This window comes from Nansenia antarctica (genome assembly GCF_963989245.1).
Source record: "Nansenia antarctica genome assembly, chromosome: 1".
Classification (NCBI taxonomy): domain Eukaryota; kingdom Metazoa; phylum Chordata; class Actinopteri; order Argentiniformes; family Microstomatidae; genus Nansenia; species Nansenia antarctica.
In genome coordinates, this window is record NC_137674.1 from 65,190,215 (window position 1) to 65,216,851 (window position 26,637).

The following is a 26,637-nucleotide window of genomic DNA, read 5'->3' on the forward strand; positions in this document are numbered from 1 at the left end:
GCCTCCTACTGTAAATGCACTTGTCTTTCTGTCGTGGTGCCTTAACCCCTTCTCTATATAGCTTTACTGCAAGAGAAGCAAAGAACAGGGTCTCTTTCAGTGACATAATGCAACCATTTCCACCTGGTAAACCAGCTTTTTTTAAATGAAATGAAACTCGAATGTCTCTGTTCCAATTTTCCTCCCAGGAAAACGTATGTCTGGTCGACACGGCTCGTCAAACGGGGGTGGGGGTGGGGGTGTCAAGACTCGGATGTCAAGTCCCTAGCAAGATATGACCATGTGATCACTAACATTAAAACTAACAAACACATTTTTACATTTATTACAAAAAACACATTTATTTTTATTCCCAAAAGCAACAATAGTTATTATATTGTTTTAAATTATTGTTTGAATAATATTTTTATTTTTAAAATTCAGGCAGGAGGAGCTCCTTCTGCTTGCCGCTAGGGGGTGCTGCAGCACCCTCAGCACCCCCCTTCCCGCGTCCCTGCAGGCAGGACAGGTAGACAGTCAGGGTAGGCAGGCGGGCAGGCAGGCAGGCTAGAGGTACTAAAGCACAGAGAGAGTGTGGTTAGACAAATGCTAGACACAGGAAACTTCTGGGAGACAAATGCTACTATGCGGCCCAAGTGTGAGACTGACATGTAAGAACAACAAACGATCCGGCGATGAGTGGATAAGAAGCTGAGGTTTAAATACTGCCAGGTGTATGATGTGACAACAGTATGATGTGACAGCATCAGTAAGAGTTGTAAATGAACACTGATTGAACATTATACATTGTATTTGCCATGTAAACAGCGTCTGCATGTTATGTTCTGTGTATTGTGCTGTTATTACAGACCTATCATATTATATATATATATAGGCACCTAACAAATACTAACAAATAATCTATTATTATTGTTATTAATATTATATTAATAATATTATTATATCTGAAGTGCCCCTAGGAAAAATACATCATTCTATTCTCCTTAAAAGTGATATCAGGAAACAAACATGAAAGTCTGGTCCCCATTAGGCACTTCTGTAGAACAAGATAATGATTTTCATACTAGCCATGTGCCTGCTGCCATCTACTGTTTTAGTAAGCCTGACAGTGTATCTTCAGCTTGACTCAGATACTGTACACGTGTTTCTGGTTATTGAATCCATGTTTTCAATTACAGTAGGAGGGGGAAGAAGAGAGAAAGGTTTTTGTCTCCTTAACATTGCCGTTGTAAATCAAAGTCAATTTCCTTTACTATTTAATTTCCAGCCATTAAAAGAGTCTAGAGTCTTCCAGCCATTTAAAGGGTGGTAGTGAGATGTATCGTTTGGTCAGCATACACAGGGCCTCTGTGTGTAATTGTAACCGATGTGTTTATTTAATTTATATTTCTCCAAGAATCCTTTTTGCTTTTTACTAATGTTTTATTGTTGGTATTCATGTATGTATCGGTTCTGTGTATTATTTATTTTGGGAGCTTTTAATTTATTAAGTTGTGACCTTTGACACCTTTACTTTCATTTCCTATTCCGTTATGCTTCGCGGTAATTCTATAGTGGATAGTGTACATAGCCTTTATTTATGTAAATGTTATGCTTCGCGGTAATTCTATAGTGGATAGTGTACATAGCCTTTATTTAAGCCTTTATTTATGTAAACCAGCTCCTTCCCTTCAAGTGTTTTTTTTTTCTAGTTTTTTTTTTCTTTCCTAACACCAGGGGAGCCACCCCTCCTAAATTTCGTTGTTTGGTACCTGTACTATAGCAATGACAATAAAGACCATTCATTCATTCATTCATTCTTCAGACGGCAATGAGCCATGATGAGGAGAGGTAAGCATTGACAGAGCTCACGTGAGCTAGCATGTTAAAACTCGGTTAAAACAAGGTATAAACATAGGACAAAGTTACATGCCTGTTGTACAAGTTATCTATGCTTTTGGTTAGTATTATAATGTGCATTTCACAGCGAGGATGTTTTTTTTGGTGAACTTTACAACAATGTGCTAGTTCAGCTTAAGCTAGCCAGTTAGCCATGTGCGCACGAGTGGTCTCTCACACAATCGCTGCTGTTCATTTCTTCTTGAAGGTGTGTCGTGAAAGCCAGTGTATGCTGTGAATGCTCATTCTATTTCTGTGTGCAACAGGTATGTGTGCTCTTGGTCATTGTATGTTTAATTCCTTTTTATTTGTATGTAGCCTATGTGATGTTTCTGATTTTAGTCACATGTTCATTTTCTTGCTTGTGAAATATTGCCGCTGGGGGGAGAGGGGTAGATTCTGTATTGTAACTACTGTGTGACCACAGCTTATTGTACTGTAACTACTGTGTGACCACATCTTATTGTACTGTAACTATTTTACAATAGTCATTTTTGATTTATTGTTTGGGATAATTATAATTCTCTGGAGACGGCAATGAGCCATGATGAGGAGAGGTGTGTCGTGAGAGCCAGTGTATGCTGTGAATGCTCATTCTATTTTTTTTTTTTTTAAATAATTTGTTTTTCAGATTTTATCCCTTTTTCACCCAATTTGGTAGCCAATTGAACCCAACCTAGCATCCAATTATCCCCTGCCTATTGCATAGGATCCGCCGCACGACCCCGTGGCCGGCAGTCCCAGAAGAGGCCGCCAGGCAGACTAGCTGACTGGCTCCTCGAGCCCAGCACCGTTATTCCGGCACCCAGGGGGCGGTGTTGCGCGACGGATCCTTGTCCAGAAATACTCCTATACCGCCCTCGGAAGCGGCCGCCCAATATGCCGCTTCCCGTGTGCCTCGGCCATATCTGGATCTGGCGAGCCGGGATACGAACCCCGGCCCCGGTGGGCAGCATGCACTAGTGGCCAGTGCGTAGACCGCTACACCACCGCGGGGCCCCGCTCATTCTATTTCTGTGTGCAACAGGTGTGTGTATGCAACAGAATAAACCCCTCTACTGTCCGGCAAGAAGTTGTCCGTCTCAATTGTTAACACAACGCAGAGATCCAGTGTGTCAGCCTACACCTATAGTTCAAAGGTTAGAGGTCAAATGAGCATGGAAAACGCTTGGATCTTTGAATCTAATCACACACATTTGTAATCATGTTCAGTCTTTTTTTTTCTCATATCAGAGTCCTTTACATGTTAATGTAACATTAGTAAGTAAGTAAGTAAGTAAGTAAAGCTATACTGTAAGTATAGCACCTTCCATACAAGAAATGCATCTCAAAGTGCTTTACAGCAGGGAGATAAAAACATAAAGTGAATATAAAAACATATACAAGCATAAAATGAATATGAAAGCAGGGGAAGTAGATAAAACAGTAAAAAGAAGGTAAAGATACAATACAATAAAAGAAGAGAAACAAATGTAAGAAGTAAATAGATAACACATTTAATAACACGGTCTTAATCCTCCCACACAAGTGAGGTTCTATCCCCTAAACTGAAATGTAGGTTCCACTGCCGTAATAAATATTTAAGGACTCTAACCTTGAAAATAATTAGGGACTTTATCCGCCCTGGAAAATATTTAAGGACTCTAACCTTGAAAATATTTAAGGACTTTATGCCTTTAAAATATTTACGGACTCTAACCTTGAAAATATTTAAGACTTGACTTTATAAGCATTAAGCAGACACTTTCCCCCAAAGCGACTTACAGCATGTACATTTGTCTAAACTAAGTAAATGATCTATACATCATCTGAAGTAGTCATAAAGTAAAAACATCTATGCTAGGGCCAAAAGCTATTGGCAGTCACAATGTTAGAAAGAAGGATTATGGTTTCTAAACGTTAATACATAAAGTATGTATAAAACCCCCATCCCCACCTGTACACACACACACACACACACACACACACACACACACACACACACACACACACACACACACACACACACAGCACAGCACAGGGGTGATAGGGAGTGACTGAGGTTTTGCTGGCATGACATGAGGGTTCACTGGAGCGGATCGCCCAGTAACAGAGAGCCAGAAAAGTGATGTTGAGCTTGTCTAACAGGGGAGTGTTGAAATCCATCTGTCTTCTAGTTGGCTGCTTGGATTCCACTTCAGCTGTTTTGACTCATTAAACATTCCTATTACTGGGAGGTTACGGCCTCTCAACCTGATGTGTTGTCATGAAGAGTGACTCATAGATGACCAGTGCTGCTTAGTCTGACCAACAGACACATACTGTGCATGTTTTGATGGATTAATGTGAAACAGAATATGCCTAATTTAAACCAGAAATACATTGTATCCATTATGTTCAAGACAGAGATATTGTTACTCAGTAGGATTAGATGCAATACATGTTATTACCACTGGATACAACTAGTAATTTTCAATGCCACAAGGTAAGTAAATAAACACATACATGCAACAAAGACGGCCCAAACTGGCTTAAAAAGATTAACTTGCTTCCTGTGTGTTCGGATGTGTCATCACAATGCGTGGGATATTATTACACCACACTTACAGATCTATTTATTTTTACACATCCTTTATTATGATTGATTATTATTGTATCCAAGGAGATCTGTGTGAATAGGAGGAAACTGAACCAAAATGCAACAACATTAATTGAACTCTGGATTTGGTTACTTTATTGCATGTGAACACATCGGAAATAAGGCTACTACAAACATCACCGTCAAGGAAAAGTACTACAAGCGAGATAGCCCGAGTATCAACTTTCAGTACGTGATGTCATCAGGTGTACTTTGAACAGCACTGTGTTTGGCTCAACCTGGTCTTGTGCGGGATGGGTGGGGTAGTGTGATTTGTGTTTGAGCAGAAAGGTGAACGCTCCCGCTGTACTGCGTGCTTGGGCAACACACCAACTTGTTTGTGCCGTAAAGTTTTGTCCTTTTCGCGTTGTGTGTTTCTAGACTTTTGGTTAAACTTCGCGTAAAAGGATTGGCAACGCGGAAAACCACTATTTTCCACAGATTTGGATGCCAGAGAACATACCAAAATGCAGACTACCACCGATGTAGACGCCACAAAAATTCTTGAAAAAGGTCCCGAATACCTTCGCAAACAGCTGGAACTGGAGAGCGAGACGACGGGACGCATGAGTGCCGTGGAGATGTTAGCCGCGACCAAACCAAAGTATGTCAAAAGCCAACGGGTGATCAACTCCACACAGGAATCAGTTATTAGCATTGGATCTGCCTCCGTTAGTAGTAACGGGTCATCTAACCGAAGTGGTAACAATGTCAGGAATCTGCCCGTGGGCACGACCGGCGCGCAAGGTGAGCGCTCTGGGCCGGAGAACAACGTGGTGCGTCGAAGTAGCTCCAAAAAACGACCTGACTCCCTGTTACTGTACCGACAGAAATGTGAACTTATCAAAGGGTCGACGAGGGATAAAAATAAACGGAATCTGGAACGCAAGTTGCTGCTGAGCACTTTGGATATGGCAAGTTCACTACCTGAGGCGCCAGGTAAGGAATGTGAGTCGGAGGAAGATGGTGCCAAATGTACGACAACCGAGGGAGCTGCCAAAGAATGTGATTCAAAAAAGGAACATTCACAGCCCAGACAGACTGTAACACAGTACCCTCAGAATGATGAACCCGCGGAACAAGAACATGGGGACACGAAGGTGGCCGCACGCAGGCCGAGGTTGGCCGCAGGTGTTATGAGGAGACCCGCGCTGCACAAAAGAGTCGCGGAAGTTCAGAGGAGGTGTGGCAAAGGGGTCGGCCGCTCTCACTCCGACATCAGCTCAAGGTATTCCAAAAACTTTGCCGACTTTGACGCGTTCTTCAAATACTGCGGACTAGATGGAGAGGTCATCGCGTCTTTGGGCAAAGAGAACTTTTCCGCGCGCTCAGAGGAACTCGCCATACAAATCCGAAGCGTCAGCGTTTCGACCTCAGATGATGGTGGGTTCTCACAGAATAGCGGTGACATTGACGGATTGCAGGAAGAGGAACTGCATGAAAATATTCGCCAAGGTACATCAGTTATTGAGCGAAATGCAAGGATTATCAAATGGTTGTATAGTTGCAAAAATGCTACAGAGTCTGGAAAGAAATTACGAGATCTTGAGTAGGATAGACCTGAACTGAAATGTTCTGTTTGCAGGCTGAATGTATGTCGATGTACACCGTTACTATAGGTCTATATGGGCCTATACATGTTTTATGTCGTACTTTATAAGATTAATTATAAACTAGAATATTATGTATAAGCCTCACCAAAAGCCCTCTACATGTTACTTATAGTTGATAGTTCATTCCATTATAAGCTACTGTTGATTAATTGAATATTATGTGAGTATCAAATATTGTTCCTGCCAAGCAACTGACCGCGTTGATGACCACTCAATGACCACTGCCAAAGTTGTCTATATAACATAGAACATAATTGAGTGACACTATTCCCCATAGCTCTTACACCATTTTTCTTTTTTTGAATACGATTTTATCTTTTGTATTTGTGTTCTGTTTGTTTTGTTCTGTTCTGTTGTTTTATGTACAGTGTCCTTTGAGAAAGGCCCTTTTAAATTAAATCTATTATTATTATTATTATTATTATTATTATTATTATTATTATTATTATTATTATTATTATATGATAGTGACGGACTGAATACCAGAGAACATTCCTGGCCATGGCCTTGGTGAAAACCCAGCACAGGCCCTATCACTCTGTTTGCTTAGCTATTGCACAACAGGTGATACTGTAGGGGTGTGTGTGTGTGTGTGTGTGTGTGTGTGTGTGTGTGTGTGTGTGTGTGTGTGTGTGTGTGTGTGTGTGTGTGTGTGTGTGTGTGTGCGTGTGCGTGTGCGTATGTCTCTGAACGAGCCTGCCTGCACCATGTAAAGCAGATATTTTGTGCGCGCAAATGTTACATGTCCAATTAGTTAACTGAGAAAATGTATCAGTATTTGACAAGTATTGTGTCTTCCATTGTATATATATAGCTATTGTTTCATTACATGTGTTACAATGAACCCATTAACCATTAACCTCTTCTGCACTGTAATCTCAAGAGCAATGCAATTGGAAGGATGCCATTGCACATCATACAGTCATTGTTTTAGTGTTTCTACTGTAGAATAATTAAACACAGTATAATCGATGATTTGTACATGAATAACTAGGCTTATTGAAATAAAATCATAAGGTCATGGTCATGGCTAGGTAGGTCAGTCAATTCAAGGGTGACCTGAGAACAGAATGTACCTGGATAATTTGAGCATGTTGGTGGGATTAAAGGTCATGGATTGACTGACACTGAAACCCTTTCTTTTTCAACTTTCACATTCTAGTTTTCTCTCCCCTGCTTTCTCTGTCTCTATTCTTCCCTGCTTTCCTCTCTGCTGCCTCTAATTACAGCTCACAGGCAGTAACATGAGAGGAATGAGAGTGAGGGAGAGAACATAGGCAACTGTCATCACATACGCACACGCACACACACACACACACACACACACACACACGAACGAGCACATACACACACATACGCACACATGCTGACTAGGTGAGCTGTTTTCTTTCGGTAGGTAAACACTGCTCGGCCACAGCGAGATGTTGTACGACACACCCATATCTCCCCCAGAGGCCTCTTCAGAGGAGGCTAACAGCAGCACTGAGGCAAGTCTTATCCTGCCACCACACCCCCAGGTAACACTCGGAGTGCTGGAACCCTGTTTCGATAACCAGCCACCCCTCCTCAGCAGAGGTACTTATGGAGTGCTTACTTCAAAATGGAACGAGCCTGATTCAAAATTGAACACTTAATTGTCTTATCTGTCTCACTAACATCCAAGAATACTTTCAAACCTGTCTCATTCCAAAAATATGTAGGCCTATTCTTGCTTTGGGAAATATAATATCCTATCTTTAAAACACATACCCATGTTTATAGTGTTTATGATGAGAATGTGCACATACGGAGGCGTATTGTCCACAGTCTCATCATAAACATATGTATGTGTATTGTCCTCTGGATAAAAAGGTGATTCTGTCAATTATGTCAATGCATGGGAGAGTATACAGTATATACATATACTATACATTGACATTCCTGCCAGGGCTTAGTTGATGTGCTTTTTCTGGTAGCCCCTAGAGGGCAGTGTCGGATTGTTTAAATGGGCCTTCCACTCTACCATTACATGTGGCAAATAATCTGTACACAGCAGTCGACTGTGGTATGCAATCCCTTCCCCACTGGTGACAGTGTTTGGGAATTCTTGAATTCAGTTCTAAAATGACGGGTCCTCATGTTGTATGTGATACAGTAGGCTAGTCTACATTAACATGTTCAAAGTGGAAGGGAACACAAAATGTGAGTTTGTGATAAACTATATACATAATATTAAAACTATGAACTGGTTTGTATCAACATAGTGGACATGCTGACAAATTGTCAAAAAAATCTCCAACCATTCACCCTGGCCAATAAAGACAAATTCACATGTATGGTGCAATATTCTCCAGGGGGCTGTTCCACTAACGTTGATTAGTATATCGGCGATAAAAATAGATCAGGCAACTCGGGATTGGAATTCAAGCCTCAGGTGATTCCTCGAACGAGGATCAGGCTTGTGTCATGAGTGTTCACAGAACACCCGCTTAGAAATCCTCGATATGGGCGCGTGCACGCAGACATAAAGAGCCCAGAAGAGTCAAACTGTCGAAATGAAGATACTCCACTCTGCAGGGGTCCTACTTTTGCGCAGCATTCCGACTTATTGATCTTTATGAAGACGGAAAAATAAGATGTAAAACAGTGCAATACTGCCGCAATTAACAAGGCGAGGGAAATTGTTTGGCAAGAAATTGCTGACCGATTAAATGCGTAGGTCATACTAGCCCCAGTTATTGTTATATGTTCATATTTTAATAAATTAATTACTACTGTGGTGATATGAGCAGCAGGCTACAAACCATTATATCGTCACGATGGCATAGTGGTATCGACCGCTGCCATAGTATTTATTTGTCATTTTAAGATGGTGGTTCAAATCCGTCTTCTGACACACTTTTTACTGCATTTCGTTGTCTGAATCTAATCTAAAATCTCATCTAAAAAAGTATGTAGGCTATAAAATGATGGTGTAGGCTTCATTTACAAGAACTGACACGATAACAATGGTGTTTGAAGCCTTTCTGAGTAGTAAATTATGTTCTTCTAACTGGACCCTGGATTTGGCATAGATTATTTTTTCTTATGATTACTGATGGATAGATGATTCACTTAGACAGATATATCTATTGTAACTTCACTTAAATCAAATCTCGAACTTGCAACCTTCGGAACTCTAACTGGCTGCCTTAACCCCTGCGCCAGCCAGACCGCTGTGACGACAGCAATGTAAGTTGATAGACATACCTATTTTCTTTTTTTTCTTTTTATTACACTTTTTTATTTATCTATTGATCTATCTATCTATCACACTTTCAAAATATCAAGTTATCTATCACACAATCAAACTATCTATCTATCGATCGATCACAATTTCAAAATATCAAAGAATCTATCTATCACACAGTCAAACTATCTATCTATCTATCTATCTCGTAAAAAGTGGGAACTAATATTTCCTAAAAGACACTTGACGGAACTGTCGTTCGGGATATAGTTTCCGCCTGTGAGACAATTTTGAGGCACGTATTACCTAAATCAACCTCTAAACCTGCTCGCGACCAGAATTACTCAGAAGGATTGGTTGCATAGCAACCAAACAGCGAATTATTTGAGCCACATTGATGGAACCGAACGCAAAATGAAATTATCGCCGATTAGAATATTATCGCTGATTAGAAGATAATCTCGTTTAGGGCCCAGTTTAATCAAACAAAAGGATACATTGTCTTGATTTGTACACGTATTCAAAGATTCAGAGCATTACGCGCACACGTGGCGTGCACGCATTTAAATCCCACTACTGTTGACATTTGTAGATGCGTGTCATGGACGGAAAAACGGAATGATTCATAAATGCAGACGCCTGGCCTGCATCCCCTTCCCCCCATCTCCAAATCAAAACACTCGAACATGTGCGAAGGACTCCATCACGTGTAGTTAAACAAAACACAGCGGATAAAACGTCGAATGACAGTAACGGGAGCCAATCCACGTCGGGAACTCGGGTAGCAACAAGAGGAATACAGACAGTGTTGCGTTCGTAAACTTGCTCTGAGAGTGCCGGAGCGTATACTGGGTTCGACGTCATAAAGAGACCAAGCAATTGTATTGGACGAGAGGCATTCCATGAGTGTTGATCAAGATTCCAGAGCGAGTTTACGAACGCAAACCAATGGGTCGAATCACAGAACGTCAGGGGTTGTTCCCTATTCTGTTGCTTCCGTCAATATTTTCACTAGACAGCTGAAATTCTCAATACAACAAAGGAATCGCTCTCGGTAAGGTTGATTTACGGAGATATTATGTAAAAGTGACAGATTATTCTTTGACTGTGTTTTACGGTCTTTGCATTTCATTCGTTTCTTGATTGATTCCCACTTTTAGTCAGCTAGTGGTTATATACCTGCAACGTTTGCAAACGTGCTATACAAAGGTTATTGTTATTATTATTATTATTATTATTATTATTATTATTATTATATTGCTCTTCCCTTTTCATCATTCAGTCTCGTTTAAAAGCTAAAACCACAGGCAGTTTGCTTTCTCAGTGTTTTAATTAATCAAGAATTGATATTAAACATGTGTAGCCTATTCTTTCAGCCTACCACAAACTATTGTCAAATGCATAATGTTTGATTCATTTACATGAAGTGGAGGATGACATCATGCCACATCACAGTGCTATTCGTTACAATTTTACATTCAGGTAAAAATAGACAACCAGAGGTTGATTGAGTGATAGCGGCTCTCTCCTCGCACAGTCCCCCGGTGAAGGATGCCTTTCTACGGTCAGGACTGGAGGTCGCCAGGATGGAGCTGGATCAAGACCGAGGATGGTTGGAAGAGGATCGAGTTCTATGGACATAAACTAGGAGACAACAATAATGAAATAGATTTAGAAGAGTAAGTAATTGCCCCCCTTTACATTTACCCAGTGTTATGGCCATAGACTTGGAGGAGGAAGTAACTGCCCCATCTATTATTTAGTGATCAATGATTAACCTTTAATTGTGTCAATAACTAACCTTAAACATTGAGCAAATTGTAGAATAGAGTATCACAGTGTTTTTAGTATTGTAATTTTGTATTTCTGTACACACCTACGCACGTTCACGTCATCACTCAATTGTATCTCAGGCTATACATTGTTATGCAGAGGCATTCATTCTGACCATCTGACTTTTTGGTCACTGGCTGTAGACTTTGCCTTACAGATTATAGCAAGGCCAGAGTCACGTCTTTGAGTAAGACAAGAGGCCCAAGGACCTGTTGCTAACACTGGCTTGCAAGAAGCAGCATATTTGAGGCTTTAGCTTGTATTTCCCTATGTACAGTCACCCCCCACGGTAGCCTCACTGAATTAGCCATCAACCATTGGCACCACACTGTGTTTCAGCATTGAATATTGGTTTCCTTGATTTCCATTGCCTTATCAAGGTTGCAGCCAGAGAGAGAGACTGTAGATTGCAGAGTTCATAACTGATGCAAGGGCTTTCCTGACGTGTGTGTGCATGAGCGTATGTGGAAATAACTACTGATATGATGGTGTGAGTCAGTGACTGAATGTTGTTAAACTGGAACTATGTCATTTTCTGACCCGAGCCCTAAAAAGGGGAATTGTCGGATTCTGAGTTGTCAATCTCAGACAGTTATTATGACTGGATTCAGAGAATAGCCAAGCTACTCAAACTCCTGTTTCCTTTATTTAACAGCATACTGTTACTTTTTAATGGCTCCGGGGAATTGGATAATAATAACATGAAATACAGCCAAATCATTTTGAACATTCCTTTTTATGACTTTATTTATTTATATATTTAGCCTTCAATGTTATCTCGTCACTGCAGGGTTCATTCTTACTAAATAGCCTAGTCTTTGAAGTTTTATTTAGCCGAATGTACACAGTCAATTGTTGTCAGTTTGCACTTCAGCACTGTATTTCAATCAAAATAAAGAAACGTCAAGTAAATGCAGGGGTTTTTGAGCTGTAGCGTCTTCATACCATAGTGTTCAGCCCCAAAAGGAAACTCTGATTGTTTGCTATCCCATCCCTATCATGAATGTATTAGCAATGTAGGCCTCTGTATAGCTAAACTATTGCATTTCTCTTGTTTATTTTCAGTTCATGATTTTAGTTTTATCCAAAATGTTCTTCAGCACGTGGGCATGTGATGAAAGTGCACATGGAAATATACATGGACGTGGGATACAGTTCTCTGTCAGTCTATCCCAGCATGCTCTGCTCAAGACTTGGATCTGGTGACTGTAGGACATGACCCTGACCCTTTGGTGCTTAGGCGATATCCTTTGAACCACCATGCTAAATGCACCAGCTGTTCCTCTTTTGCTGGTGAAACTTCACAGGGATCAGACTGAAAAAGGGAATAGAGAGATAGATAAAGGAAATGAATGTTATCATCTGTGAGTTCAGTTTCTGAAATGAGGCTTAATCCTTATGAATTCACCTATGTGGGTGAAGGAGAGAAAGGGAGAAGATTGAGCAAGAGAGGAGGGCACTCAAAGGACCCAGGGTTGAGCTTCTTGTCACGCAGGCAGCGGCCAATGAAACAGGAAACAGGTAAGCATCAGCAGGAAGTGCTTCGTGCCTTTTTTTACATGACAACAGAGGCTTCGTCAACTCATTCTCATGAGAAGTCAGGGCAGGGCAGAATAGCCGTCTACTCTTATCACTTCCAGATGAGAGACCTCCGAACATTCAGGAAGTAAATTACATCCCATAATTACTGCCTGTCACATCACTGTGGTGGCATCATGGCAACAGAAGAAGTTGATCTAAGGGTCGGGTTGTCATATTGAGGAAATTCTCAGAGCGTTAGCCTAAGTGGGTCACAAGTAAACAGGAAAGGCAAACTCGTGGGTCTGTGTCAAAGGTCAAAGTAATACTATAGTGGGCGTTTTAAGAAAGAGATGTTGAGTTCCTGTTTCTGCCCCAACCTGTCATGCAAGCAGTGTCTGAGAATAGTCTGTGTTTGTGAGAGACTGAGGGAACTGACTCATGCAGACACACACATGCACACACACACACACACACACACACACACTCACACTCACACTCACACTCACACTCACACTCACACTCACACTCACACTCACACTCACACTCACACTCACACTCACACACCAAAACAAAAACAAGTTGGAAACTGAGGGAACTGACTCATGCACACACACACACACACACACACACACACACACACACACACACACACACACACACAGACACACACACACACACACACACACACACACACACACACACATACTCACACTCACACACCAAAAAAAAAGCAAGCTTAGTTTCTCCCATGGTTTACTTCCCAAACAACCTAGTGTGAACCTCTTGACAATTGCATTGTGCAATGGAGATTAGCAGGACCGGGATTCAGACAATTCAGTCAATTCACTGATTTACTGACTGACTGACCTGGATTGGCATAGTAAGCTCTGTAAACAGGTGCACTGATGAAACTTTGGTAACCATGTTGAATGAATGAGCAGTTGTCTTCCCTCCTCTTCCAAAACCGGAGAAATAGGGCCACCTCAGAGCTTGTTATGTTCTCCTTTTTCCCAACCCCTCTATCTACCTAATCTTCCATCTACTTTGGCATATGTTTCAACTTAACATTCGCCCACTGTTTTTGTTTCCGAAAGTCACCAGGAATTTTCCAGCCCTCCTTCATGTCTCTATCATCTTTCGAGGTTGATTTGTGTTCATGTAAATATGCTAAAAGTGGGTGCCTCCGTGTACTGCATTCCCATATTAAGAGATGCACGGATGAAATCTAACTTAATGTAACCATGACTTACAGTGGGCTTACGTTCTCTAAATCAACATTGGGTAGACTTGAGGCACCTCTGCAGCAACTTTTTCCGATAATCATCTCAAGTTGTTATGGCACCGCGGTTGCTCTTTAAGTTGGGCCGCAATGAACTGTACACATTCTGTACTAGTGTTCATTTCATACCCTACCTCCTATGGTCATTTACATATACCTACAGTGGGGGAAATAAGTATTTTGTAATTCAACCTATTTCCGTTGCAGCTATTCACATGACATTTAGATTAGACATTGTGTCATTGTGTTTCCTGTGTCATTGCACATAGCTTTTGTTTATGGATTGGAATGCTACAATTTCCTTAGCTGTGTAGTTTTATTGAGTTAATACCAATATCTGGTCTAAATTTCATGTGAATGTGGAGAAAATAGGCAAGACTCCAACTCTCTAGATGGTATGCCGCGGTGGCCAGCGTGAGACGCGCATCTCACGAGCGCTGTATGGCTGCTCTAACCCATTAACATTTGCGCCAAAATGAAACTCACACGCACCACTGAGGTTGACACTTCCAGTGAAATTTAGCCCTCACAATTAGAGATTACAGGGACAGTCTCCCTGGAGTAATTCAGGGCTAAGTGTCTTACTCAAGGACACACTAGTGGTGGTGTTCCCAGGTGGGATTTGAACTCACGACCTTCTGATCAATCCAAGTCCATCTCACTATTCCCTAGGCCACCACTAGGTCCAACTCACTATTCCCTAGGCCACCTAGGTCCAACTCACTATTCCCTAGGCCACCACTAGGTCCAACTCACTATTCCCTAGGCCACCACTAGGTCCAACTCACTATTCCCTAGGCCACCACTAGGTCCAACTCACTATTCTCTAGGCCACCACTAGGTCCAACTCACTATTCCCTAGGCCACCACTAGGTCCAACTCACTATTCCCTAGGCCACCACTAGGTCCAACTCACTATTCCCTAGGCCACCACGAGGTCCAACTCACTATTCCCAGTCCAACTCACTATTCCCTCGGCCACCACTACCCCGCTATATAGGCATTAAAGGTTATTTTCGTCTCTCATCCATGTTGACCTTCTCCAACTGGGCAGACTATTGCCTGTTCTCAGCGGGGGAGAACTGGGGTGGTTATGAGGTTGTTGTCTTTAGGAAACATAGTTTATGACCTGTGGTGGCAGTGAATGTCCCTGTGTGTTGGGGGGTTTAGGCCCGAGGGTTTCCTGTTCCGATCTGGTTTTGTTCTGCACCGTGTGTCGGCTGTCCAGTCCAGACCAAGAAAACACGTAGGCGGATGAAGAAACAATGGCCTTATATTTTATATAGAGTAGAGAATGCTTGAGAAGAGTGGCGTGGGGTGTCTGGGTGGCGTAGCTCACTAAAGAGCATGCCACGTAATCGCAGGTCCTCTGGTTAGATTCCGGCCATCGACCTATCCTTTATGTCATCCCTCCTCTCTCTCTAACCCATCCTTCCTGTTAAATCTCTACCATCTCTATCCTAATAAAACAGAAGTGCCCTAAATATATATATATATATATATAAAAAACTTTAAGCTTATTAGATTAACTCAATGTAGACGTATGTATCATTATCATGGTGTTTTGTGTGTACACGGCAACTACCCCCACTTTAGTGCGATTCTTTTTTTCCCCTTTTTTTTCATGATTCTGTAGAATATTTGATTATGGGGCGCTTGGTGGCGCACCAAGCGTCGACCATGTAAGCGCAGGGTTCCTGGTTTGATTCTGGCCATGGACATATCCTGCATGTCTTCCCTTCTCTCTCTCTCTCTCACCCATCCTTCCTGTCAAATCTCGACTGTCTCTATCACAATAAAAAGAAGGCAGTGGGACTGCCCCACTCAGAAAAAATAACTTTAAAAAAAAAGAAAATAATATTTGATTATTCCAACAACAACAAAAAGTTTATATATGCGCTCAACTACAAAAATAGGCATTAGCCTATTTGCTGCAGATTCAAATCACATGTTTACGCTGAGTTTGGATGTGGATATACCATATATGGTTACAGTGTATGATTCCCATAGATGGTTATATTCAATGCCTTGGAGGCATACTTTCTATACGGGATGGGCAATATGATTCTGTACCCTTTATGAGGTCACTGTGTACTGTATTATCTATAGTTGCTCATCCAGTAAGCTGCCTCTCAATGCCACACTAGGCCATCATCAACATCCCTCAGACCACTCACAGGAAAACAAACAATGATGTTGTGCCACACAATAACCAGTGACATCATTTCCCCACAATGGCTGTCTTCCAAAAAACATCCTGAGGCCTTTATGACGTCATACTGTACACAGCAGCTATCCCACAATGGCTACTGACTGCTAAACAACCCTTCCACTCATTGACAGATAGCATTACGACTGCTGACTGCACCAACCCTGCAATGAATGCTCTCTGTCTATTATGACGTGTATTGTAGGAGAACAGCATTGTTTATCTAGTAATGTGTGTGTAATGTGTGTGTGTGTGTGTGTGTGTGTGTGTGTGTCCGTCTGTCTGTGAAATTGAAGAGAAGAGAGAATCCTCATACCTGGATTACTCTAACCCTCTCCCATACACACTTTACCCCCTATTTAGATCTTTGCCTTTACCTCACAGGCAAGGCCTAGCATGCACCACAATGCTCTTTCAGCCTTGGCTTGTACCAAAGATAGCCTAAACATTGTTTTAAAGGTAAGAAAAGAACAGCATAGTACTTCATTAGTTACGTTTTTACCATGTATTCTAGCTTTCAATGTTTTTTGCTGTTGCCTTAGCCTATCTTGTGATGTGGATTTATGTTGGAAGAAAGTTATTCAGCAATGCTCACCCAACACTTGATTGATTCCATGTTGGAAACAAGGCTGTTTTTCCCAACCCCTGGCAGGTGGAGGCAGCAACTCACATCTCTGTTGGGTGTACGTAATTCACTGATTGGGATAAATAGTTTATCTCCTTAGACAAACATAAACCTGGTAGAAAAAGCTGATTTACTACCAGATAAACACTAATGGTTCTCTTTAAACATCTTTCCACACTCTAAATCTATAGCTACGGTTTCAGCAAACTTGGCTCCAAGAACTCAGACTTGGTCTTGGAACCTTTTGTTTATGATTTGTAGATGCTATAAGATTTGCTTGCTACGCAAGATTGATGAATGAGGCCCAGTGTGAGGAGAGCTTGTTTTTATAAAATACATTTAAAAATGCAAATCATTCAGAAATCCTACTCAACAATTTACTGTGGCCATGTTCTTTACACAATATGCACCTGTGTCTGCACTCTTGCCCCATAGGGTATAACTGCATAGAATATGTTTTAATATGCATAAACGACTAAGATTGATAGTTTTGAGGCTATCCTTGGGGGACTAGTCTATCTTAACCTAAGGTTTTACATCTTCAAACAAGTCTCTGAAAGTGCAAGGCCTTAGGCCACTCTCTCTCTTTGAGGGCTCCAGTCTAAAAACACAGGAATTATTCATCTCTTTGAGGGCTCCAGTCTAAAAAACCAAATTATTCATTCAATCTTTTCTCCTTCAGCTCATCAAACCCATACCATATGCTGCTTAGTGCTGATCATAATTGTTGGGCTCTGCTTTAAAGGTCAGGCGTTTAAATAAAAGGTTCTTCTCTTTAAGGGGATTGGGTAGCTCTCTGTAAGGGAGGCCTTCATTATAGATCAAATATTTGGCAACAGGCTTTCATCTTATGTCCAAGGTATTTCAATAATAACACAGTTTGATCTGTATGTGGCTCCAAAGAAAGTGTTGACTTATTCTCTTTAAGGAATAGTGCAAATAAAATAAAAACTCAATAATGAGATCATAAGTTTGGATTAATTGATCGCTGACTCCCAGTATCCAAAGATTAAACATTTTTTAAAATCCATAAACTGTCTTTTAATGGCCATATTGCATTCTATAAATCCACGTTCTATGAATGAAGTGTTATCTCAAACATCATTGGCCATCAACCCCGGCATGTTCTCTTCTAACAGAAGCACACAGCAGTGTTTAATGAGGACTGGCTCAGAAGATCAAAGTGCCTCATTGATGTTCTGTTCTCCATGCATTAGTAATCCGTGTACTCAGGCTAATCACCTGACTTGCAACTGCACGCACACACACACACGCACGCACATGCCCCCCCCCACACACACACACAGAAACAGAAATACACCTCTGCTTGTTTGAAACACCATGCCAGGAGGTAGCCAACACAGTCTAAGAGCATGTCACACTCACAACAAGGGAGGTGTTGTTTTTTTGGGAAACAGGTATTTTTAAATGCAACATAATTACACTGTGTTGTTCATGACTGACTCACTCCCTTCATGTCTGCCTTGTGTCTCCGTAACAGACTGTGTGGGGACAACAAAGAGAACTTGTTTGTGGGAGACGTGCGCGAGTTGGCGGACAAGAAGAGGAAAAAGGACTTCTATAACAACAACACCAAATCACAGTGTGAGTAGCAGCACCAGCAACCATCTTGTCATTAGGAAAATGGGTTGCGTGCGTGCGTGCTCGCTGATCTGCACTGCCGTATGTGCGTGCGCACGTATCTGCATGGCGCTGCAGTATGTATGTGCATGTGCGTGCAAGTGAGAATGTGCACAAACTTGTGTGTATGATCAAAAGTGACTCTAGGCTAGTGAGCGTGAGAGAAGGACTTTGGCAAGAATGCCCTAACAATGATAAATCACAGTATTAATCCCCTTGGCCTGTTTTCCCTCCTCTCGCTCTCCTCAGTCATCTACCAGGAGAAGTGGATCTACGTCCACAAAGAGAGCACGAGAGAGGTGAGCCGGGTTCGAGGTCGGACCTGGAAGTGTTTACGCTTTGAAATGGTCTAAGGTTTCTATGCGGGATTTTGGCAGTAAAATGAGACGGTTCCATCTGTGTTGTTGCCTAATCATGCTGCATTGAAACGTATTATTATTATTATTATTATTATTATTATTATTATTATTATTATCATATTATTATTATGTATATATATTATATTAATACTTATATTAATATTATTGTATGTGTTTTGGACACCAAGATCACATGTGTGCATGTGTCTTCATCTTACAGAGACACGGATACTGCACGCTAGGGGAAGCCTTCAACCGTCTGGATTTCTCCAGTGCCATTCAGGACATCAGGAGATTCAACTATGTGGCGAAAGTAAGACGCCGGCTGTCATTAATGACGTGTCTTTTAACATGACATATCTACGTCAGTATCATTCCTGTGGGTTGTGTCTTAGGTCTCTCTATCTCTCCCCCCCCCCCCTTCCCAGCTCCTCCAGCTGATAGCCCGGTCCCAGCTGCCCTCCCTGAGCGGAGCGGCCCAGAAGAACTACTTCAACGTGCTAGAGAAGATCGTACGGAAGGGTAAGGGAGAGAGGGAGAGGAGGAAAGAAGGGAGGGAAGGAGAGATAGGGAGGGAGGGAGAGAATGAGAGTAGAAGAATAGAAGAATAGAAGAAAAGAGAGAGAGAGTGAACAGAGAGGATGAGAGGGAGAAAATGGGGGAATGAGAGGAGGAGGAGAAGAAGAAGAAGGGAAAGGGAAGATGAGAGGGAGAGCAAGAGGGGGGATTATGCTTGTGTTGGGCCTCTAGTCTGGGCTCACTGGCGTGTCACAATAACAGACTGTGACCACAGCCATTCTTAATGGCAGAGCCACTGGTTTCTATCTGGGAACCATACTTAGTGGTTGGCCCTGCTGTTGGCCCTGGCCCTGGTTCAAATGAAAGGCCACTTTCTCCAGAACAACACTTCTCTATGTCCCCCCCAAGGCCCCAAACTCATTACTTCAGGAGACTGACAGTCTAATGCTAGATTTCTTGGTGCAGCTTGGTGCAGTTTCTTGGTACAGTACTATAATAATAATAATAATAATAATAATAATAATAATAATAATAATTGCCATGCAATCAGTTTGTCAGTGAATTGTTGGATTTGTTTTTGTTCTAGGGACAGGGTCAGCCATAGTCGGCGACTCTGGAGCAAATTGTGCTAAAGTACTTAGTGTTTAAGTGCTTAAGGGCACATGCAGCTTCCTCCCGAGGCAGGGGTCAAACCAGCAACCTTCCGATTGCTAGCTGGCATCTCTAACCTCAAGCACCGCCGCCGCCACCTATACCAGTCAATGCTCTCGTATCCGAGAGAACGTTTGACCACAAAACACTGTTATCCTCTATCATTATTGGCTTCCTGTTGCCGGGCGGATCAAAGGGGAAATCACATCTAGGCCAACCACCCACTTAAAAAAGGAAAACTGGAATTAGTTAGGGAGTATTTTTAAAGAGCTGTTGTGCATTGGTTTTATTTGTGCTCTTTAAATAAAATGTGCTCCTTTAAATTGGGGGGTTTGTTTTGAATGTAATGGGGGGGGGGGGGGGGGGGGGTATTCACATTAAAGGATGTTACACCCCAAAATCAAACTTTGTCAGATGTTTTCAGACCTGTAGTATAATGGCAGTATGAGTCCATGTCCCACACCATCAGTTGTGTAGATCCCTCTAAATGCTTCAACTCCAAATGAATGGAAAAGTCAGTGAATGATATTGGTTTTAGTACTTCATCATAGGTGGAGTCTTATCTCGAAGGTTCGCACGCGTAAGTTGAATCATCCCATTAACATCAGCGCAAGATTTACGCAAAAGTCTAAATACGCACGGCGGGTCTAGAGTAAGGATTCCACCCTGTCTCACTTCTAGTGTGGTCACCATAACAACACTAACTGTGGTTTTCTGGCCGTAGTCCTGGACGACCAGCAGAACCCACGCCTCATCAAAGAGCTGCTGCAGGACCTGAGCTCCACGCTGTGCACCCTGACCCGGGGGATGGGCGACTGCATCCTGGTGGGCAACGTTAACGTCTGGGTCTGCAGGCTGGAGACCATTCTCAACTGGCAGCAGGAGCTCAACAACCTGCAGATACCCAAGGTAGAGCAGAGAGTGTGTGTTGTGTGTGTGTGTGTGTGTGTGTGTGTGTGTGTTGTTTATGTGTGTGTGTGGTGTGTGTGTGTGTGTGTGTGTGTGTGTGTGTGCATACATTTGACTAAGCAAGTAAATCATCAATCCATCAGTCGTAGCAGGAAGAGTAATCTAGCTCAGGGGCCATTGGCAGTCGTCGTGATAGAAGAAGATATATATATATATATACGTATATATTGTTGTATCACCCTCGCCTGAACCGGCGTAAACACCCCCCCCCAGCTAGAGAGCACACAAGTCAGAGTGCAGTTTACAGTTTTTATTTGATTTTACTGCTGGTTCCCTTGAACCCTTCCCTCGTCTGGAGGGGGCGAAAAAAGGTTAGTCCAAAGGGAAAAATCCAAAAGGGAAAAAACAGGTATAATTCCAACAAGGGGTTAACTGAAATACGGTACTTCCTCTTTGGAGGGTAACTTAGGATACTGTCCTTTTCGTATTTTCGAGGCTGGCTATCGCTCCGAGCCAGGGCAAGGGGAGCAGAGGGACTCAGGCGCTCGTCTGCCGTTCGGGGTGGGGGGAGCCGTTCTCGGGCTGGGTCTCGGGGTAATCTGCTCCTATTCGCTGGAATTCAAGAGGGAGAGAAAGAGACATGTAAGTGTCCGGTTTCATGTCCGCTTCCCCCCCTTTCCTGTCCGTCTTACTGAGTCCTCTGACTATACTCACGGTACGCGTGTCACCCTTCTCCGTCTCCTGGTACTCGGCCCCTTTTCAGCCCGCTCCTCCGAACGACCCAGGTGCGCCAGTGATTACATTCTCCGCGGCACCTGTTGTCGGGCCAAGGCGAGGGAATGCTATATATACTGTATATATATATTATATTTATTTATTTTTTACATTTATTTTTTGACACAAGAGAAACAGTACAAGGGGGGGAAGTAGAAATCTTAGGAGACACAGTATAGGGGGAAGCAGGTGTCTCAGGAGGCACAGTGCTGGGGGGTAGTAGATGTCTCAAGAGGAGCAGTTAAGGTGTAACCTGAAGAGATGGGTCTCCGGAAGATGGGGAGTGACTGCAGTTCTGACAACCGTGGGAAGCTCATTCCACCAGCGGGGAGCCAGTGTAGTGAAGTCTGTTGTGTTTATGTGTGTGTGTGTGTGTTGTGTGTGTGTGTGTGTGTGTGTGTGTGTGTGTGTGTGTGTGTTACGTACATGTGTATGTGTTGCGTACGTGTGTGTCTGTATGTGAATATGTGGCTCTCGGTGAATTCAGTGTAACAACACCAATATGCTATGTATCCATCTCAAGTTTTCTGTTCACCTTGAAGCCTTGCCACACTGTTACTGGATGCTGTATTGTAACTCGGTTTAGCTTACTCTCTACTGAAAGACTCCTCTAAAAGCACGAGTATCAACCTGAAAGCCTTTTGGACCCTATTCTACTATAGACCACTTAGGGGCTTCTGAAGAGAAGGCCTCTGGTGGCCGCAATTGTTTTGGCATGGTGACAGCGTTCCCATGGTGACAGCGTTCCCTCGTCAGGCCTCCGCTCAGTCACTGTAGTGTTGTTGGCATGGTGACAGCGTTCCCTCGTCAGGCCTCTGCTCAGTCACTGTAGTGTTGTTGGCATGGTGACAGCGTTCCCTCGTCAGGCCTCCGCTCAGTCACTGTAGTGTTGTTGGCATGGTGACAGCGTTCCCTCGTCAGGCCTCTGCTCAGTCACTGTAGTGTTGGCATGGTGACAGCGTTCCCTCGTCAGGCCTCCGCTCAGTCACTGTAGTGTTGTTGGCATGGTGACAGCGTTCCCTCGTCAGGCCTCCGCTCAGTCACTGTAGTGTTGTGTTCTGGAATGCTGCTGCAGCCAACCTTGACAGGACTAGGAGTCGCTTTGGGCCCAAGAGACGCAATTATGTTCTTCTACCAACGCTGCGGCAGCAATCTGCCTTCTTCAGGATCGGAGGAAGAGTAGTGTAGCTTTTCTCTATTTTCCGGAACTTTCTGTCACCCTGTCAGCCTCGCACCTCGCCAAACAAAGGCTGTGAGTTTTATGACAGTTGACAGTTGGTGTCAGTTTATGAACTCGATGACAGTTACGGGAGTTTCAATGACATGTTGTTGTCTCCGTAGCAACTGTCCAGCGGGATGACGCTCATGGACCTGCCTCTGGACATGCAGAACAACATCCTCTACAAGTTCTCGGACGCCTGTGACATCATCAACCTGGGACAGGCCACGCCCACTCTGCACATGCTCAGTGAGGAGCGGCCGCTGTGGAAGAAGCTGTGCCAGTTTCACTTCGCAGAGAAACAGGTGAGAGCCACGGGGGGGGGGGGGTGTAAGATGGCTGTTGGCCATCTTTGTGAATGTGTATTACTATGTATGCCTTGTGTAATATGTAGTCCCCCTTTATTTGGGAGGGATCAAGCAAAGGGAAATTCTGACCCGACCCTTAACTGCATGATGTAGGTTACAGAGCATAGTGGAAATCAAAAGTCACCAGTGTCTCATACTGTATGTATAGTAGCAGTACAGTGGACAGTAAGTAGTGTCCTGAGTGACCACTAGAGGGCAGTGTTGCCACATGACATTTATAGGCAGCATCCAAGAGCTGACCCACTGAGTTCAGAGATGAACATAGTTCAGAGTATGTTTATCGACTATCAACAATGAGCTATCTATTATACTTTACAGTTACCGTACGATATGGATCGTTTCTTTCTCTCTGTATTCTAAATTAACCTGTGTGTGTGTGTGTGTGTGTGTGTGTGTGTGTGTAGTTCTGTCGGCATCTGATCCTGTCTGAGAGAGGACACGTGGACTGGAAACTGATGTACTTCACCTTACAGAAAAACTACCCCAAGAGGGAGCAGTACGGAGACACACTGCACTTCTGCAGACACTGTAGCATCCTCTTCTGGAAGGTAAGAAACATCCAGAGCAGGATAACAGGGGTTTCCCTCACAAGCTAGTGGACATCAAAAGTGTGTTTGGGAGTCAAGACTCCATATTCACACTAGATAAGGCTTTGAGGTGAAGATTGAGTAAAGACATTTCTTCTGGTTATTATTTTAGGTAATCCTGGCCAGGAGAACCTAAGATGTGTGTATGAGTTGTCTGTGTGACCATTGAGATTGTTTACAAAGTTAGGAGTCAGTTTAGTAATAGAATGTTCTGTCATTCATTGAATGTACAGCCAAAACATAATTTTATCACAGTTGGTTGGATTCAATTCAAAAACATGGGGTCAGGTCAACCAACCTCTCTCACACTGATTGTATAGTCTCCAGAGAAGGAGACTTATTTTGGGTAGGAAAGAACAGCCTTGTTGAGGAAAAAAGTGCCTCCTCTTCTCTATTATCACTAGCATGTAGGCTAATGCAAGCCAATTCCCCTCACTTCAAGTTCAACCCTTTTTTAGGCCTTTTCCACCTCCTTGCCCTCGGTTCTTGCGACAGATCCTCTGCCTATACTATTAACATTCATGGGTTCCGTTTTCAACACAATGTCCTGACTATTCGCTGACGATAAACACGTTTTATGAATGACGCAGGTTGGGGGTTTAGAGACTAATGTTAATAACGGCTAATTGTGCTAATCTGTGACACCGGGGCTAGTGCCTTGAGGAGGAAGTTACGGTAAGCTGTGAACCAAGGCCTTTCATTCACCTGGGGGGTTCAAGGGTTAACCAATGAGCTTGGTTGCCCTCATTGACCAATTCAACTGGCTGTACATACTTGACCAATCCAGTCGCTATTAAGTTAGGAGTTGACAGTTATCTGTCAATGAGGCTAACCAAACGCATTCATTGTGACCTTGGACCTTAAAGGGTTGATTGCAGCATGGTGAGGAATGATAAGAATGATGAGGAATGATGTGAATATGTGTTTGGGTTTTTTGGCTCTGCGTAAGAGGCTTCTCCATACTGTAGCAAGTCCAGGAAAGGTTACACTTTTTGCCCTTCTTATTGTGTGGTGCTTGAGTGTTGCACGTTGAGAGTACCTCTTAAGATTTGCGACAATGCTTCTAGAATGACTCTTCTTTGCCTTTGTGCCAATGCCCGATCCTAACCCTCAGAACTAGATACGATAGCCTATATACCATCCTTTTGTTTCTAACCTTTGACCTCTTTGCATCCCTCTCTCCGTGCTTTTCCCTCTCCTTCCTGCCTGTCTCCCTTGGCTCTCCTTTGACTCCCTAAAGGACTGCCACCTGGCGTTGTTATTCAAGGTATTATGCCCATCATGCCTAACCTACCTTTCTCTCGCTCCTGTCACCGTTTTGTTTTCTGTTGCTAGCCTTTCTGTTACTAGCCTAATCAAGTTCAGCTTTTTGTCAAACCTGTCCTCACTCACTCACTTGTTCACTTTTTTAATGCTTGTGCTGCAGATTGATAATAGCTGATGTTTAGGTAGTAAACATGTCCACCTATGAATGGTCAGTAACTTGTATAAAGGTAAACAATGCTGTCTATTGTCAGTCTTATCCACCATTATATGCATTCAGCCTCCATCCATATCACTGTGCACAATGTATACAAGGTCAACTCCCGGGGGTCAGACGAATGGTGTCAGCCTGGTCACGTGAGACTAGTGTGTCGCTATGAAGTGTGTCATGCGTTATAACACCATGTACTGTAGGCCTACGCACGTGTTGTCATAGTAACAATGGTGTTCCCTGCTGTTTTGTAGGACTCCGGGCATCCCTGCACAGCCAACGATCCAGACAACCTCCTCATGCCTGTCTCCCCCCAGCACTTCATAGACCTCTTCAAGTTCTAGAACTCCTTTTGATATTCCATGAAAGGGGACCGTTTTACACCCTCCCTTAATCTCCTCTCTGCTCCTACTCTGTGTGTGTGTGTGTGTGTGTGTGTGTGTGTGTGTGTGTGTGTGTGTGTGTGTGTGTGCGTGCGTGCGTGCGTGTCCATTTCCTTCACTCCCCAAAAACAAAGGGCTCCGAAGAGAATACCTTTTTTTTTTAAATGTTTTTCTGTACGTTTTTTGTCTCCATATCTGAAAACATCAATATGAAGGAAGGAAGAAAAAGAAAAGAAGCAGAATTTGAAGGAAATGGTGGGGAATGTGGAATGTTGTAGAAAGGGTATAATAATTAAAAATAGATGAAGTGCTCATGGACACCTTGGGGAGATAACTGAATTATTTCATTTGATGGCTATGCTGTCTGCGGAAGCAGGTCTGCCTGTCGTTTTGTTATGTTTTATTTTTTGTTTCCTCTGTAACTTGAGTGCATGTCCAGTGTAATTGTAGGTCTCTCTGTTTACGTAAAGTACAGGTCCTCTGTGTATTTATTCCGTGCTGTGCAGTTGAGGCATCAACACTAAGAAAATTGGACATAAGCGTTTTCCGTACAACAATTACTTTTTACGATACACTTTTGTCAGAACTGTCAAGTGGACAGAAAAAAAGTTTAAACTTTACTATTTATGAAAAAAAAGAATATTTTGTATCCTTTCTTTAGATTTTGTAATATTCCTTTCCGATTCCAGTATCTGATGTAACTACAAAAAAAGGCTACATTTGTTGGTACTATCATGAATTTGCGGGGAAAGTAGCTGGCTATATATAATTATTAAATATTTCTAAAATGGCATTTCTTGCTTTTGTTGATATGAGAATGGGGAATAATAAAGTTTTTATCACATTGTGTATTGAAAGTGGGAAAAAATCTGGTAGATCACTTGATGGCTTAGCAGATTTATTGATTTGTTTATCTGTTTGTCAGGACCATGTGCAATTCATTTACATAATCACATGCATTTGATGTATT

General features: G+C 42.6%; 2 protein-coding genes across 3 annotated transcripts; both read left to right on the forward strand.

Moving 5' to 3' along the window:
- The first annotated feature begins 4,798 nt into the window (after nucleotides 1–4,798).
- Nucleotides 4,799–6,973, forward strand: fam110c (family with sequence similarity 110 member C). The gene has a single exon (XM_080540904.1). It carries the CDS (start codon nucleotides 4,963–4,965, stop codon nucleotides 6,046–6,048), a length of 1,086 nt encoding a protein of 361 aa, XP_080397030.1. The 5' UTR covers nucleotides 4,799–4,962; the 3' UTR covers nucleotides 6,049–6,973.
- A 3,833-nt stretch (nucleotides 6,974–10,806) lies between these two features.
- On the forward strand, nucleotides 10,807–25,669 carry fbxo25 (F-box protein 25; the record flags this gene model as incomplete). Of its 2 annotated transcripts, XM_080550581.1 has the most annotated exons (10): nucleotides 10,807–10,995; nucleotides 18,285–18,388; nucleotides 18,674–18,723; nucleotides 19,004–19,096; nucleotides 19,212–19,305; nucleotides 20,678–20,862; nucleotides 22,978–23,160; nucleotides 23,628–23,771; nucleotides 25,051–25,077; nucleotides 25,539–25,628. In XM_080550581.1, the coding sequence occupies exons 1-10, from the start codon at nucleotides 10,868–10,870 to the stop codon at nucleotides 25,626–25,628; spliced, it is 1,098 nt and encodes a 365-aa protein (XP_080406707.1). In that variant the 5' UTR covers nucleotides 10,807–10,867. The 2 variants fall into 2 exon arrangements, with proteins under 2 accessions (XP_080406707.1, XP_080406706.1); XM_080550580.1 differs by lacking the exon at nucleotides 25,051–25,077 and having other exon boundaries at nucleotides 25,539–25,669.
- Nucleotides 25,670–26,637: the final 968 nt, after the last annotated feature.

Bases quoted from the DNA above. Each gene is read 5' to 3' on its own strand.
- fam110c (XM_080540904.1), top strand. From the start codon at position 4,963: ATGCAGACTACCACCGATGTAGACGCCACAAAAATTCTTGAAAAAGGT.